The sequence below is a fragment of the Epargyreus clarus genome, unplaced genomic scaffold, assembly GCF_041222505.1.
Source record: "Epargyreus clarus isolate Ecla_fem2 unplaced genomic scaffold, WU_Ecla_fem_2.2 ptg000015l, whole genome shotgun sequence".
NCBI classification, from domain to species: domain Eukaryota; kingdom Metazoa; phylum Arthropoda; class Insecta; order Lepidoptera; family Hesperiidae; genus Epargyreus; species Epargyreus clarus.
Window position 1 is genome coordinate 10,554,717 of NW_027332223.1, and position 17,995 is coordinate 10,572,711.

The window sequence follows — 17,995 nt, forward strand, 5'->3', positions numbered from 1 at the left end:
ATATAATTAATATAGAATACCCTTTAATATTTCTTTTAACTTATATACATGGTTTATTTCCAAGTATGTATTGTTAAGAAGATAAAGATAGTACATAAAAACTTATGTATTCGACACTCTTCCTAAGTACCTACAAAATATGATGTTAATTTCTGACGGGATTATTCATTAAAATACACTTTTAATGGAAACTGAGTGCAACAAAAACCTAGCTTGTAAATGATAATATCATCTCTAGCGACTTAAGGGGGGGAGGGGAGGAAGGTTCGGTCCACCCCGGGCCTCCGATCCTGGGGGACTCCAAACACTGGCTAAAAAAAGGTCATCAGAACCTAACAATCTATGAAATGTGTATCAGTCAGCGAAAAAAAGGTCACTGAATCACAGGTGAATAATTCTATGACACAATGGTAATCTTGTAAAATCAAATCAACTTTTTAGACTGGGGGCCTCCATTTAACTTTCCGCCGCAGACCTCCGACGACCTTAGTCCGCCACTGAATCTCATCATTAAATAAAAAAACAGTGCCCTGAAATGTTACAAGAGACGGATGGTACGGCCGTGCCGCTTTTTGCTCAACATGACGGAGACCCTGCCGTGTCCCCAGATGAAACAAAAGCCGCGTTCAATAACATAGTTCGTCAACGCTACGGTGTCCTGTCATGGGTACATTTCCCGAAATTTTTATTATTTATTTTTGACAATAAATTATAATGAGCTTTAATATATTCAATATGTTAGTTTAACGTCCCACTCTGAATAACAATAAACAATTTGCTATTTAAGTCACGTTTCCAGGAAGTACCTTGTCTGCTGCAATAATCAACTGGAAAGCTAAATATTATTGAATTGCACAATTTTTGCACCTTTGAAACTCCTTTGCAACTTTGTGCCCTTAAATAACTGAACGCCAAGCGTAGTCGCAATGCGTATATAAAGAACATTATTTTAATGAACTCATTTTGCGACAAAACAATTATTATATTCAACTACTAATAATAACAGATGCTGATTCCTAGTTTAAATTCATGATCAAAGTATATTGCGCTAATGTATTTTTTGTATAAGAGCAGCAGACGAGCATGCAGTTCACCTGATGGTAAGGGGCTACCGCCGCTCATGGACATCTGTGATCTACCCCAGATAAGATTAGATTCCTACCAGAGGACGGCCATAGATGCCCCGTTACCCCTGAGGACTAATTTGGAATGACTCAGAAAAGTAAGTCTCCCTTACCACATCCTCAAACCAGAACTCAGCAGTGCTTAACACTGCTGTTATAAGACAGAAATAAGTGTGGCGGTGGTGACGCCGGAGTCGAACCATAGAGGATTATACCACTTTTAGAACATTTGGTACATGACGTTCGGGTTGTATTGTTCCGCAAGAATCTCTACGAAAGATAATCGATGATAATACAATATTATTCATGAAACATTGACTTGCATTTGGAGATAGAAAGTAAGAAAAATATTAGTAAGCAATTCTATATTTTCTATGACGTAAGTAGGCAGACCACAAATCAGTAAAGAATAATAACTAGTGTATTGCGCATAGATAAGTATAGATATCTCACCGCCATGTAATTGAAGGAAGAAGCCATTAAATGACTTAAACGGCTGACATTTCTGTCAGACATTTAATGGCTGTCATGGTGTAATTTATGCGGAGCAATGCCGATATGCCCAGTTAAGTGGTGCAAAAACGTGCGTTTCATTCGTAAATGATTAAAAAAAATAGTTTTTACTACATTTTTTTCATATCTTTCAAACACGAAAATAGATGACAGTGACAATTTGAATTGTCAATACTGGTTACTTTTTTTGTTAGGAGTGAGTAATCTTTACTAATGTATAGTTTTGCGGCAGAAAATATAAAAAATAATCAAAACAAAATCGCACAATAACAAACGGTATCCGTACTAAAACTACTTAAGTATATAAACTATTCACTACTCACGTTAGATGTAAACGCGAATTTAAAACAAGATTCTTCAGTTTATTAAAAGTTAACACGGCGAGTATAAAGCGAAGTGAAAAATGATAGCAGAGATGAGATAAACATGTTTTAACGTCTCTACGGGATGCGACACGCGCCGTAGAACAGCTACGAGTTCTGCTACGAACATATTTAGTGCAATCAACAGAAGTGCCATTCCGTTTAGTAACATTATCGTCATTTTGTGTCGTAGAATAACATATCTTAATAATAATAATAACTGTATTGACATAAAATTATAAATACATTTCAGAAGTTTGAAGCCTCTGGTTCCTGAGTTAGTCGAAACTGTGTTTCAAGAACCAGCGTCTTCTCCGATTTTCGTGGGAGAAGACATAATATATCACTTACATAAACAGAAATTGAAGCAAAATTAAATGTGTATTGTGTGTATATGTGCGAGTGCATGTGTGTGTGTGTGCGTGTGTGTGTGTAGGCGTGCGCACGCGTGGCAGTGTATCCGTGCACGCGCGCACGCGTGGCAGTGTCTATGTGTGTGTATTTAATATATCATTATGAAAGTTCAATGAAAATATAGCTTTTTATTAATTGTTTTGATTTTCTGTAATAGATTAGTGGGTTACAGCATGGTTGCAGAGATTATTTTTACTTTGGTAGGTGAATGAATACTGTCATTTGATGTGAGTATTACAATTCCATTCAAATGTCCATTCAAACAAAACATTTATATTTTCTTTACTCTTATAGAACTAGACAATATCTATTTAAATTCTTCAATTATATCTATTCGTATTTTTATGATGATAAAAATACGTTTTTTAATAATTATTAGATATGAGGTTGGTCTTTTGTATCATGTTCAAACTACCCACTGATATAATGGCATAAAGATAAAAGACAGTTTCTCCATAAAGCCTTTCAGAAAAGGGAAGTTTGTTTAGCGCTCAAAGAAATGGTCGGAGAAAGTGAACATAGCTGCTTTCAAAGAAAAATAACTTAAATGGAACGAAGTGGAAAAAGGCACTTACCGTTATTAGAAAATGTTCTTCTTTCGCTTATTTGGGTTAATAACTTCATTATCTACAAAAATTGAATGTCGATGACTTTACTATTTAGTAAAGCAGGTTCTTATATGGGTAACTATCAGTACGTAATATAAACAAGTGGTCCGAGAATGTACACATGTATGTCCTAACAGTAATAAACTTACCTAGATTATTACTGTCAGTAAGAAATATGGAACATGGTCCTGTGGAACATTAATTCGTATTACAGTATCATTAGCATTAATAGCAATAGTAGGTATAGAAAACCTTCATTTATTGTGACCGGAGCGGAACAAACAGTGAGATAAAGTCATTGATACCTTAGTGATTGCAACTCGGGTTCTTAATTGGAAATTTGACTGGCGTGGTACACTATGACATACTACATTAAAAGGAGTCTCGTGCCCTGCAGTAAGAAAGTAATGAGTTGGCGACGATCTGAGCAAAAATATCTCAGGTTTCACTATTGCAGTCGAGAAATCTTATCTCGTAGAATCTCCTAGATACTCAGGGGCACATGATTGGAATCAAAATGTCAATAAGTACTTACCTACTCAGCGACAAGGCGGTGGGCGGAACCACTCAGGCGTTGTTCAGAATTTGTAACGTACTAAATCACTTTTTACATTTGTTTTCCTAGGAAGCTGGGCCAAGGAATTGGAATCGATATATTTAATTCATCATCAACCCATTACTGTCCCACTGCTGGGCACTACCACGCTGGTCAAGTGTGAATTGGTATACTTATCGGGGAATCACCTTTGAGGTAATGCCAGTCGCCAAGCTGGTCTCATTTGGCAAACATTCAAATGCTGATCCTTAAGGTCTGGTAGCAGTCGATCGATTGCATATTTAATTATTTCCCAAGAAACATCATTAAAAAAATACTTATCATATAATCATAATATTATTTACAAACATAAATCCGACGCAAAATCAGCGATACTAAGGGATTTTCAGACAAGCGAACAAAGGACTAGAGCAAATAAGCGGCAGTGGAAACATTACGGAACCTTCAAAGAATACAAAGACACGAGTACAACACCTATAAAAATTGTACTCGGCAATCAAGATTTGGAACGCTTTGTTTTCTTACGTTGTAAAAGAAAAGTCTCGACAAAATCCATGTGGGATTCCGCAAATGTTGGCTGCAGTTTTTTTTTTTTATATAGTATTAGTAGGAGTAGCAGACGAGCATGCAGTCCACCTGAAAAGTATGTCTCCCTTACCACACCCTTCAAAACGGAACACAGCAGCGCCAAACAATGTTATTAGGCAGAAATAGGCGTGGCGGTGGTGCCGCCGGTGTCGAACCACAAAGGGTTCTACCACCTTCAAAAGTGTCATAAATATAATACACTAAATAGTATAAAGAACTGACATTATTAACATCATTATTATCAATCAATTTCTCTACTGTTGATAGTGCGCTCAATGTGCTCAATTTCTGACACAGGTAGAAAAATCTCGTGGGAGTGTAATTCGTCACCATGACAGTATGTGTTAATACCTCCTCTTCTTAATTATAGTGTACTTTATACCTAAAAAGTTCATATTTTAGATTTTTTTAAGTTGGCTAACAAGTCTGGCATCCCACGAATTACTTGTGTTGGTATGACTAATTTTAATATAATGTAATCTCTAAAACTTCCTTATGTAACAGCGGCAAACTTGACTATAATAGGGAAAGCAAGACTGGATAAAATGAATAGAGATAAACATCAGGCAATAATCCAAACTTACGATTTCGATTACGTTTCAAAATAAATACTCTCATATCTTGGCATGATCAGCGGAAGCCATTGTGTATTGTGTCTCGCCTATACATATTCCTGATGACTTTGTCTCTCCGGGACAACTTCAGACTCTTTGTCACAAAAAGGGGAGAAATATTTTTCTAAGTAAAATAATATGAATATTGTTAAAGATATGATTTACAAGCAATATTACAAATACTCTTTCATGGCGCTTCGTATGTACATTATTGATTTGTTTCTAATCAAAAGTGTAGCTTTTGGTAGCCGGTGTTAATAGATAGCTCTTAACGAGTTTTCATAAGGCATAATAGATTGTTTGCGTCACTCCTGAACAGAGAAGAAAGTGAATGGCTCTTCACGATCTGAAGTTTGGAACGACAACCGCAACGCTGTGAGTGCCTATTAATGCCCGGGTCCCAAGTAATTGTTCGGGCGACTGTCGCAAACTAAGATTGTTGGACAAATTACGAGTTTGGGTGAACAGAAAACTCGTAACTTTACGAATAATCTTTAGAGGTCGATCGTGCTGAGTCTGGTGTTCTCTTTTACGATGTATTTCTCATTTACATCGACGTTTTAACTGATAAAGGTCACACGGCCTACATTTTTGACGGAAATAGAAATTTATGTAGGTTTTCTGCTTTGAAATTTAAAAACCATGCACGTACTGTTTTATAACGGCGTCGTAAAGCTAAAAATGGGTAGCGGTCCCACATTACGTCGTTTAACTACTGGAATCTTGCCCCTTCAATTTTCGGATCGATGGCGTACGTCTACGGCCAATCAAATGTCGCCAGATTTTACGTATTAATTTTTTTATAACTTGTATAATCACTTTTGAAAGTTTATTTTTTTGCACCTAATTATTTTGTGAAGCATTACTGTAGCCTCGTCAGCGCTCTACAAAATAAAACACTGCCTCTTTGTAGGTTTTTCTAACAATACATTTCTTTTAGTGGGAAGGTAAGTACCTACTGTTGAAAATATATTTGTTACGTTACGTAAATAGGTGACCTACATAGAGTATCTACGTCAAGAGTTGTCAGTGAGAAGAGAACTTCTATGTAGCTACTGTTAGTTAGTTCTAGGAGTCCTAGTTTAGGATCGACCTAGATTGATCACCATGCTACAAGTAACATGACTGTGTTAAAACATTTGAATATATTTTTATATGCATACGAGCTGACCCGGCAAACGTTGTGTTGCCATATAAATAAAAAAAATGTTAAGGGTGAACAACCCTTATCACTTACGGGTTTGAAAAATGGATAGAATATTTGAAACTGCGATGGTAGCGAAGTCTGTCGAATCCAATGTGAAACATTCCAAAATCAACAACTACTTACGAATTAAAAATTAATTAAAAAAAACACGGACTAAATTGTGAATCTAAACCATTCTCAAGTCAACACACACAACAATTTTCATCAAAATCAGTCCAGTCCTTTAGGAGGAGTTCAGTGACATACACACGCACATAAGAAATATATATATAAAGATAAGAAGTAATAACTTACAATAATAATAAGTTAATTAATGTGCTAAGATTTATATATAGGAACTTAACTTTTCTTTCTTAAAATCGTACATCTCTGCAGAGTTAAAATCGTTTCTAAAAATACAGGCTAACGTTTGATAGCAGTCATAAATTCGTGAAGCCTAGGGAAAGGCCGATTTTATATAAGTTATCTCGCTGCTCATTCTAACGACATAAGGCAATACGATTACGAAGTTTCCACAAAAGGATAAGTGTTTGATTCTAAAGAATGTTCATGTATGTATATATGTGTGGTGGGTATATTACGAAATAAATAGGGTAAATAGGTCACTTAATTGAGGTTTCCAAAAACCACAATAAAGGGAAACTCAATTACCTACTAACCGAGCGAGATTTACGAGCAAGGACGAACGTTGGCATACCTCATGATACTCCTCATAATTGAAAATGGTTCTGGTTCTTTTGATATCCACTTACAGTATAATGTAGCAATAAAAATACTAAAAATGAAAGTAGCTATGTACGAATATATATATATGTAAATTTATGCGTAACTAAAATAGGAATAATGGGAACATTAGTAAAAAAATCTTGACACGTCCTTGTATGTATTTCGGAAAAAGTTTGGTGTGGTTAGGATGGTAGGGAAGACTTCGGTATACCTCTAATCGACTTTAGGTAAGACTTTATTAATTTAGAGTTGTAGCTTTGAACTGATATATCATTTAACATCAAGAAAATTCCATACTTATAAGGTAAATACTAAATAATTATATTGGTTTAACAAAAGATATACATAGTAACTAAGGTATGTCACAATGTTAATTATTTTAATTCATACAACAGAAAGCTCGTATTTGCCTAAAAAAATCCAAACCAAAAACAAATATAGTGTATCGGCGGATAAAAACAAAACGATACAATAGAGTATTCGGATTTTCGGATGTCGAAGCAAAAAGAAAATTACCTTTGTAGGGTGTATTGCTAGGGAAAAATCAGGTCGCTTGATATTTTACTTTATATAATGGGAACTATAGAGAACCTTAAGCATTTGCAATGTAGGTACATTTTTTCAATCTTCATCTAATATTTAAAATGGTTTTTAAATAGGTAAACAAAGATAAACATTACTCTACGTGAACATTGCATTAAAAAGGTTAAAATTGCATTAAAAAGGTTGACGATCCGCGTGGCGGAGCTGCCACCATACCGGTCTGACGCGCAAAGGGTCCCGGGTTCGATCCCCGGCCAGACAGATATCTAAATGATGAATTTAGATTTCTGTTTCTGGGTCTGGGTGTTTGTGTATTTGTCTATGTGTGTGTCCATGGCACCCACGACACAGGGAATCCTAGTGTGGGGCTGTGAGTGTAGAAAGCGTTTAAATATGTTTTCTAACGTTTTCACAATTTTAGAAAATACAAAGCAGCAGAAAATACAAAGCAAAAATAAAACGTGATAAGTATGTTTAATACCATGCTGTAACGGGAGATTAAGGGATTTCCTATCACGCATACCCACCACGCGTGTCTCAACCACACGCATGATAATCCATTGCAGTCTCTTCGCAACCCACATGCATATGGCACGCATGACAAGTAATCAACAATAATATTGTAACGAGAATTATAACATTTTAAACCACTCAAATATCTCCCATAGGCCTAAAATCTTTTACCTGCGTTACTCATTAAAGATTCTCTCATTCGATATTAACGAATTATCATTCATAGGGCCTATGATTGCCTCACGGTATAAAATTATCGTATTAAAATTGGATGGTAACGCAATTATCTTACCCTAAATTAAAAATGTCACGTAAGATTTTTCCTCACTATAAATTCTAGACAAAAATTAAGCTCACTTCCGAGGATTACCAGGCTCGGATCCAATTTAATACAATTTTATATTTGCTTCATCGGAGAGAACTGAAAATGTTTTGTGACGATGGCAGCAACATTTATTGTGGATATCTATTATTCTTTATAACAAAAGTTGGGCTATACAAACATAAATTATTCATTATTTATACCCCCATTTCACCCGTACATTTTACGGAGTTAGATAGCCAATAATAAGGTTGAAATAAGCTACATTAACTAACTAAAGTATTAATATTACATAATATTCATGGCAGTTAATAATATAACTGAATGTAATGGTACTATATCACTGAAGTTCCATAGTTAAATGCGATGTTGTTTCCTTCATCGTTAAAGCAAGTGATAATTAGTTTTAACACGCAAATAATTTCGAAAAATAAGGTGCGCGCGTGCTTGGAATTTCGACTCCGTGTAGCGTAGAGGCTACGAATACGAACGGAAATTCAATGACGATATTTTTTTATGTTCGTACATTTATTTCTACAGGGCCTAAATGCTAAAATCATACAGTACAAATACACAAAAATGGTTTATTTTATCATACTAAAATCTTATTTCAATATTCGGCAATGTTGAATAGTAAATACATATTTATAAGTCATTATTTATTGTCATGTTAATGCACCTACTACCCCTATTTTCTTTACTACTTGCTAATTGCGTATCTCACAATGCGTCCACTGTTTGCTGCGAACCTGCACAAGTTTCCCTTACAACATAATTATATTGTACATTGGTATGTAAAAGTTGTGGAGTCGCGATTAAATAAATAATATAGGGCTACAAATCCCAACATTTATCTAGATTTATGATGTGTAAAGGGGGCGTGAGTCGTCGGCATATTACCTATACAGGGTGAGATATTTACTGACGGCAGCGACAGTAATAAAATAGTAGTCTTCAAAATTATGCTTATGATTTCGAATCAATGATCTTTTTCACCCACAATTAGCACTGGATCATTTTCATTAGAATATATCCTTTCCCGTAGTAAGACAGTAATAAGTTTGAATTACTAGAAAAAAACAAAAAGTAGAAATAAAATAACTTATATACAATCTGGTATTGGGAAATATTTACACAGTAATAACATAACACAGTAGTTAGAGTTGATATTTTTTCAAAATTATTAAGTATATCACCCTGTATGTATAAAAGCATTTAAGCCTTCCATGGATGGTAAGTCTGGTGTGAATAGCGTCTCGTTTCTCTGCATTAACGATATTTAATAGCAAAGGCATGTGTTACGCATACCTTGCTTATACTAAATGATCATTACATATTCTTATATTTTATGCGATGTATGTAGTAGCAGATACACTTAAGATTTATAAATTAAAAATAATGATACTTATTGAGCTTATTATTATGTTTAATGTAAATTTATTATGGTCACACAAATCAGGAACGTTTTACACAAACGTTCCTGATTTGTCACATAATATAAGTACCTACCTAAGTACCTATAGTACCTATACAAGTATTTAAATAATAAAATATACTTTATGTCAATAAGCAATAATCTCTATTAGTACCTATATTCTAAGTAAATATCAACAATTATTTAAAACCAGCAATTTAAAATATTCCGCATTCCGTTACATAAATTTTCAGTATGTCCTTGAAAGTCATCCAAATGAAATTTTGAATTAATGAGTAAAATTATTCGGTCGTTATTTCAAACCCAGAGTTTTTAATATTCTAAAAGTATAAAAATACTGCTGTAACCGTTCTATTGAAACACAATATCTATTAAGTAGGTACAAACAGGCAATTAAAATCATACATTTACAAATAGACGTTAATGATAAATATATTCCACTTATTTTGTTCTAACTAAAACATTGCGTGACTAATTTTAGTAAACACAAGATCGTTTCAATTAATCTTCTGTTGAAATAAATTGTATATTTGTCAAATGTATGTTATTAAACTTAGGAATAAATATATGATAAAGCCAGAACTAAAAATTAACAAGAAATAAATTCAAACACGTTATGCGTCTAAACCCAAAGCTAATAAGTGTTATCGTTAAAAAAAATCAGAGTCCTTACCGCCTTGTTACAGCGCAATCCTCTAATTTACATATACGAACGATCGCGGAACGGAAAGGGAGTCAAGTAACACAAGACGGGCACATCGCGTAAGCAATGCGTCCCTACTAACGCTTCCCGCCCCACCCGCTTACGCCTGTCGTAGCCTTGCTCTACGGACTACATACAAAATCGTAGAGCTACGAAATTGAGCCACTTGTTCCAACGTTTTAACAACACTTGGCATACGGCTTTGGCCGCGCTCAAATTACGGCACGTGTATAATTTTATTTGGTGTTCAATTTTTAGTTTTTGCTAAGTTATTTGGTGTTTATAACCAATATTATAAGTGTAACTTTTAAAGGTGTACAAAAAATATAATATTCAAAAATTCCTATTGTATACTTCTACTAACTAACTAAACTAACTAACCTAGTTACAACAACAAGAAGGTTGTTAACATAAGTTGTAATAGATGTTTACTTATTAGGCGCTTTGCTAACTTGCCGATACCGTTTTTATATTGGTACTTAAATATTCTCCTAATTTATGTCTAAAATTACCATTTATATATTTAATTATGCGTTAAAAATGCGAAGCAAGGTGCGCTGAAATTATTTATCCTGAGCAATGAAATTATATCGCCAAGTAGGAAAATTCTACTCTAGGATCTATCACTCCGCTGTAAAATATTATTGTTTCTTAGCACCTTGTAATTTACGTAAATTTGTCACAATGAAAATTTTGCATAATAGTAATGTAACAAATTAAATATTCTGGATAGTCTAAAGCTTACTGTTGGGGAATTCACCTAGAAATACATTACAATTTAAAACAGAAATAGAATACAATTGTATTCTGAACTATGTGTAGCTGAAGTACATACCCATGATATGATTATATTTAGAAGCTTACAAAAACATGTAACGAAACATTGCATTTAAAAACAATTCGTTAGCTCGATGTAACCTCCCATTTTCTGTTAGGGAAACCGCCGATAAAAACCATTCGGGCGGAAACTCGAAGTAGTTCGATATCTAAGCTCCCGTTACGTGGGTACAGTAGACGCCTGTTCGAAAATAGTATAGGTAACTTTTGCGAAAGAAACCTTATTAAAGGATTCCAGACAAGTTCCGACTTCTGAAATCGACTTACTTAATAATAGACATTTTACTAGTCTTACTATGTAGAAAACCTACTCTTTATTTGAAAAGTTCGCGATCAAACCGCTTGAGCAACCGAACAAAAATAAGACTTCAAATATAGGTCAAATATTACTATGTATTTATGGGCGCAAATCAGTATCTTATGTTTATATTATAACATTTAATGTTTAAAATAATTATTTATGGGTGTAAATCTGTATCTTACGTTTATATTATAATATTTAATGTTTAAAATAATTATTCGTAATTACAATACTGTTATTGATCTAACCTCAATGTCTCTTAGACATTGCACTGATTCTTTCGACTGATTTTAAAACATTGTTTTTGTAATTTATTTTTAATAATTCATATTGTTGCAAACCTTCAAAGTAAAAATCAATTAGATTATTATGACTCCAATTTTATTGTTTTATAAACAAAACTTAGTTTAATTTGCATCCTACTAGTAGCGCCCTCTTTTGGCGATTTATGAAAACTTGTAAGGAATGTTTGCGTGTTGTAACGCGCTTGTTTATTAAAACAAATATAATTTGTGTAAGATAAATTATTTGGAGCAACATAAAATTCATTATTAATTTTTATTATGTCAATTTTGATTGTCAATGTGGAATTAATATTTAGATTAAAATATGGACGATTTCCGGTAGTACTTCAAAACACTTTGTTAGTCATACCAAATAAATTATGTAAATTATAATAATATTAAAATACTTATTCTCGTATTTTTAAAACAATATTTTCAATATAATGTTATTTTATTAACAGTTAAATTTATTGTGAATCACGTCACTTGTTATAACAAAACAAGTGATGTGAGGTAGTTCTTATGCTGTTTGTCACTCGAGTAGTATTTAAGTCCACGCGCTGGTAGAGCGTGGTACATTCGCATTGAATCAGTCGTGTAAGCCGTTACTCTGCTCGAATTGTAAATAAAAGTGAATAAAAGTTATTCTCATATTAAAGTCGTTTCGTTCAGTTTATTAATAAAGTGCGGTATTGGGATATCGTCGACATATTCGTAAAATATATTTAAAATTTCTTAAGGATTATTGTACATTGATAATAAACACAATTATTTAGTATGTGCTTAATATTGTATTTAAACTGTAGTCCTTTATATTTTCTATCCTGAAAAGTAATAAGTCCTGAAAACAGGTTACTAATACTTAAAATATAAGGGCGCTATTCACATTACGCGTTTTCTACGCCCGCACGTACATCCGACACGCACACGTTCATATACTCGCTGCAGTCTGTTCACGGCCCAAAAGATTTTAAAAGTTACATGAAGTCTACCAACCCAAGCTTGGTCAACATAGTGGACAATGGCTTAATGCCAGAGCATAATATAGATATGTGGAATAATATAGAGGGTGTATTTTTTTTTTCAAAATGAACTCGTTCGATTCCCGGCTAAGGAAAAATATATTTTAAAAAAGTAATGATGCAATTTTAGTTTTTATTAAAATCGGCCTCGTAACTCCTTTCAGCATTTTTCGCTAATCCTTATAGTTTCGGATTTAGCGCTGAAGGTCTATTTGAAAAATTCACCCTTATATCAAAGGAACAGGTTACAGAAAAATAATAAAATAACCAACAAACTTCAAAATACACTTTATTGTTCACTTAAGCTACAAGACATGATACACGTTGACTTATAATAACCATCGGTGCCCATAGTTTTTCGCTGCGATAAATGTATATCAGTTAGTTCCATTACACCGAAATCATAATCGCTAAACTTCTGCAATATTTGTGAGCCATCGAAAGTTTCTCGAGACTTCCTTGCACTTCTTGATTGTGTTTCATCGTCACCTGTATCTCTCTGACGCCCTCTATATTTAGAATTTAACAACGTCACGTGCAACTTTACATTGTCTCGACCGTAATCATTATTATCCATGAATCCTGAAACAGTACCATAAAATAGTTTATTATACCAATTCACTATATCTTCAGTTCTCGAACACCTGTTATACATTTGAGCTGACATTTTGCACACATATGTAGAGACTAGTGTAAATACATCTGCAACGCAACATTTATATCAGAGGGCCTTTACACATTGGCGACTTAAAAAAATAATATGTATGTTTTTTTACTTTATTACTTAAATTAGAGGTTTCCAGTAGCCTTAGAGTGCCACTTCATCACAAAATAGATTATGTTGACGAACTGAGTCACATCTATATACAATGCTTCCGCGTGTGCATAAACCGTGAACATAATACAAAAAACATCGTATATTATACATACAGTCACACGATTAATCACAATTATGTCGAGACGTAAACGTCATATGATTTTGTGATACGCTGTATAAAAACGACACAACACAATCACGCGGTTATCAAACGCTGGATTCAATAAACGGTAGTGCGAAAGTGTCCTAAATATTCACCTGCTTTTGCGAAGTATTGTACAAGACTATCAGCGACCCTTTGAAGCAGGCCAGGTGGCGCTGTGTCTTCTTGGACGCGGCCATACAACACATCAATCTCCTTAGGGTCGTCATTCATGTAAGACAAACCCTTCATTCTAATTTTCAGTGGCAAATAATCCTTAATTAGTGGCCTGAAATACACAAATAAATATATATGATTAATTTAGTCTGCAACCAGTTATATTACAAGCTTATTAAAGGAATATTATACACTTATATCAGACATTCTTATTTATTCCTCAGAGATATATTTGACCTCAGATAGGAGTCCGATCTGTTTTAGGGTTGACTACCCATGAACATGGACAACAGTGACCATTTACTATCAAATGACCAGCTACCGTATTGAACAGATTGTTCTAGTGTACCTATACAATATGATACTTTTTAACTGACTTCAAAAAAGGAGGAGGTTTCTCAATTCGACCGTATGTTTTTTTTTTTGTTTGTTCGCGAATTACTTCGTCGTTTATGAACCGATTTTGATGATTTTTTTTTTGTTGGAAAAAGTCTAATTCAAAGGTGGTTTCATTATAAGGAAATCAGGTCTGATTATGGTATAGAATCGAGGGGAACTTTCAAAAATCGTAGGGGGCGACTAGTGCATTTTTGGGTTTTTTCATTAAGTATTTTTATTCATGTATTATACGAGTATTCAGATAAACGTTAGTATGCCATCACTAAAAAGGGTGAAAAAAGTAACAAAAAAATACAACAGACTTCTATGTCACTGCAAAGTAAAAAATAATTCAAATAAATGTTGGTTTAATACATAGTTCTAAAGTCGGCGCTCAATATATTTCGTTGGATAACGGCGTAAACAGTGTGTCCAATATGAACACCGACTTCAGAAATATGTACCTACTAAACAACCATTATTTTTTTGTAAAAAATTCTATATTTCTTATTTTGTAACTAGCATCTAATGCCTAAATATTAAGTAGATCTACTATTAAGAAATTAAAAATTCTTACAGTATAATCGAGGTCTTAGCTTCTGTTAATAATTTACAAGCATGCAATCTTTCTTCGTTATCCATCAGGCAAGTCACTCCCAAAGTGAGATGTAACTTTTGAGGCCTTATAAACAGACTTTCTTCTAAACCTCTGCCTGAACATTCTTTTAGAACCAGTGCCTTAAAAAGAAAAAAATAATTTTAACAGAAACACGCAGTGACGCCAAGAGCAAAAAATGTACATTTAAATTAGATGCAACGCGCAACGTGCAAAGGGCCCAGATTTTCCTTGAATTAGAATTTTTTTCGCGTTCAACCCGAAAGATTTATTTTAAAAAATCAATGCTCGAGATGTGTGGACTTGGTTTTACAATGTTACTCAAAATCCTTTTTCACATTTTATATTTCTCCTAAGCGAGTGAGGAGTACTAATTATATTACAAATTAAAGTACCAATAGAACAAACCTTAAATTTCTCAAAGCTTCTCATAACATCAGGGTGGTTCATCGGAATCGAGAGGAAATGTGTAGGTCTGTACTTCATTCTGGCTGCCATTACAATAATATTAATCCTTCGTCGTGCTGCTTTGATATTCTAAATCACAAAAAGACAAAACACAAAAATATATACTGTTTTCCTTACTATAATTATGTATATGTATATATCACATTCTATGCTCAAGTTCTAAATTTAGAATAATAAAATTGACCTAGTCCAAGTGTGAAATGAAATACAATGATATTTTTATTTTTTATATAAGGTTGAAGTAGAAATCGAGCTTGCAGTTCACCTGATGGTAAATGGTTACTGCAACCCGTGGACTATTCAGAACAAGGGCTCTTGCACTTGATCACAGATGTGTTGTCTTTCCTAAGGTTCTAAATGGTCACCTCATGTGTAAGTCAATAGTAATTAATAATTTTTAACAATTTTTAATTATAAGACATGAATATCTTTTCAGACTTACTTTAAAATTAACTAGTTACTAATATTACATATCAATAATGGTAGTTTATAATACCAATAATATAATAAAATAATGTATGGACTTCTTCAATGAAATTGATAATTTGATTTAATTACAGGGAATTAAACTATTATTTAATTATTTATTAATAAACTAACAGCAGGACTAGCTCCAAGTACAACAATATCTTTGTTTTCTCCCATTCGTGGTATTTTTATTTCAGTTTTAGTGTCCCTTTCAATTCTGCTCCTCATGGCACCTTTCTTGCCAATAAGGGATCCATGATAATGCCTGCAAATAATAAACAATAATTTGAATTAAAATATTCTGTATATTGCATGTCACCCTCATTTATTTATATTAGACTATGAACATTTAAAAAATATATAATAGGGATATCTTGAAAAACTGATGATCATCAGTCTTGGAAAAATGATGATCATCTATCATCACCATTCTCATTACCACCTCATACCTCTACTAAGACATTATAATATTGGAAAATAGGAAGATATGTCCAGAAAAGAGTTATACATATTATTGATCATAATTTATACACTTTTCAAAATAGATGATAATATGTGTATGGCCTTTGACCGCACATCGCTGACCACGCATTTATGCCAATCCTAGAAACATTCAGTGCACTTAATATGTGACACGTACAAAACAAGACAATTTCGCATTGTATTCATTTTATCATTCAAAAAATCATAATTACACAATAAATTTAATTTCTTCCAAATCCTCTATCATTTCGCAACTATTAAAAGGTGTCCCTGATAATATTACCTCTTCATTATTTTACTGTTTTTTCTAACTATGCCTATATAGTTACAGTTTTTTCCAGAACATCTCATGTCAGAACAACATGTCCAATATTCTATGCTTCCTTTCAAAGTTAATATCATCTTTAATATTGTCATTAAGAAAATAACTCATGGTTGAAATTTATAAACTCTATTAACACCATGAACGCTAAGTAGGTATGTCATGGAAATACACTTAAAAATAAAATATATGACTACTTACGAAGCAATATGGAAATGTGTGTAGTATCTATTGTCATCTAACATTGATATTTCACAATCATCATCATCTTTTTCATCCTCATCGTCCTTGTATGTAACTTCTGAAAATGTTACAATAACCATATTGCTATACTATCATCAACAATCAATGTTAGGCTAAGTCATCATAGGGGCACAGTGGAGATTGTTACACTCCATATTCTACATACCTGGGATTTTAACTCATCGATAGATATATATCATCTACTAATTTGTAAGTGCCGTCGTTGGCCTATACAAAATAAATATATTTCATTTCATTTCATTACTAAGCCATTATTGTTCCCTAGTTGGACATAGTATATAAGATGGGTTAACACCATAGTCTAGCATACATTGGGTATTCTCACAGTGTGTTCTTTTACCATAATAGTTGATAGTCTAGTGGCTGCAACCTCGACTTCTCAAAAATACCAGACGCATCTCTAATTTATAAAAGAAAATCTCCACACTGCAATATGAGTATTTAGCACTGCTTGCAAAGAGCATATTTTAATAAATTTCTATAAAATGTTTACTCTTCATGATAACTTTAATTATGATTGGACATAATATAATATTTGCCTTACCATTTTCATACAAATCGTGTTCTTGAAAAGTAGATACTTCGGTTATTACATCGTTTACTCTGTAACATCTTCCTTCTATCCATATTAAATCTGGTTTTAGAACTTCGGTCATTATATGAGTAAAAAATAAGCTCAATAAGGTTATCTAGTAAAATATTAGCATTAGCATTTAATAATACTTTCTAAGAGAGCAAATAGAAATTTCCAATCCGATCAAAATATTTACTTGTCAAAATATAATCATCCGTTCTTGACATTTAAACGACTCGTTTTCTAAATGCCAATAAAGAACGTAACCTAAATTTACATCTTTTGTATGTGTTTCTCAGTCACACATCCTGGAGAATGAGCGTAATATCAATAGTAATGATGCCTATTTCAATTACAATCATCAGTGGCACATGTTATCCTTTGTCAAGGTTTCGACTGTGGCGTCTGTGGCTCGCAGTTGTCATGGTTCTTCTTGAAGGAAAACAAGTTGCCATAATTTTTTTAAATAATTTATCCCCGACCTGTATTTTTTTCTTTCTGCCTGCTTTTATTCATGTTTCGTTATTGTTAAAATATATACATATGATAAACATATTTAACCGTGCCGACACGTGCGTTATATACTATTTAATTTATTCTTTATATGTTAATTG

The 17,995-nt window shown here is 33.2% G+C and overlaps 1 protein-coding gene across 2 annotated transcripts; it reads right to left on the reverse strand.

Annotated features, from left to right (window-relative positions):
* Positions 1–12,944: 12,944 nt before the first annotated feature.
* On the reverse strand, positions 12,945–17,759 carry LOC140748015 (activating signal cointegrator 1 complex subunit 1). Of its 2 annotated transcripts, none has more exons than XM_073080698.1 (7): positions 17,659–17,759; positions 16,745–16,844; positions 15,871–16,003; positions 15,211–15,339; positions 14,764–14,924; positions 13,748–13,920; positions 12,945–13,254 (listed from the first exon to the last, which is right to left on the reverse strand). In XM_073080698.1, exons 2-7 carry the CDS (start codon positions 16,786–16,788, stop codon positions 12,962–12,964), a joined length of 933 nt encoding a protein of 310 aa, XP_072936799.1. In that variant the 5' UTR covers positions 16,789–16,844; positions 17,659–17,759; the 3' UTR covers positions 12,945–12,961. The 2 variants fall into 2 exon arrangements, with proteins under 2 accessions (XP_072936799.1, XP_072936798.1); XM_073080697.1 differs by lacking the exon at positions 17,659–17,759 and adding an exon at positions 17,352–17,652.
* Positions 17,760–17,995: the final 236 nt, after the last annotated feature.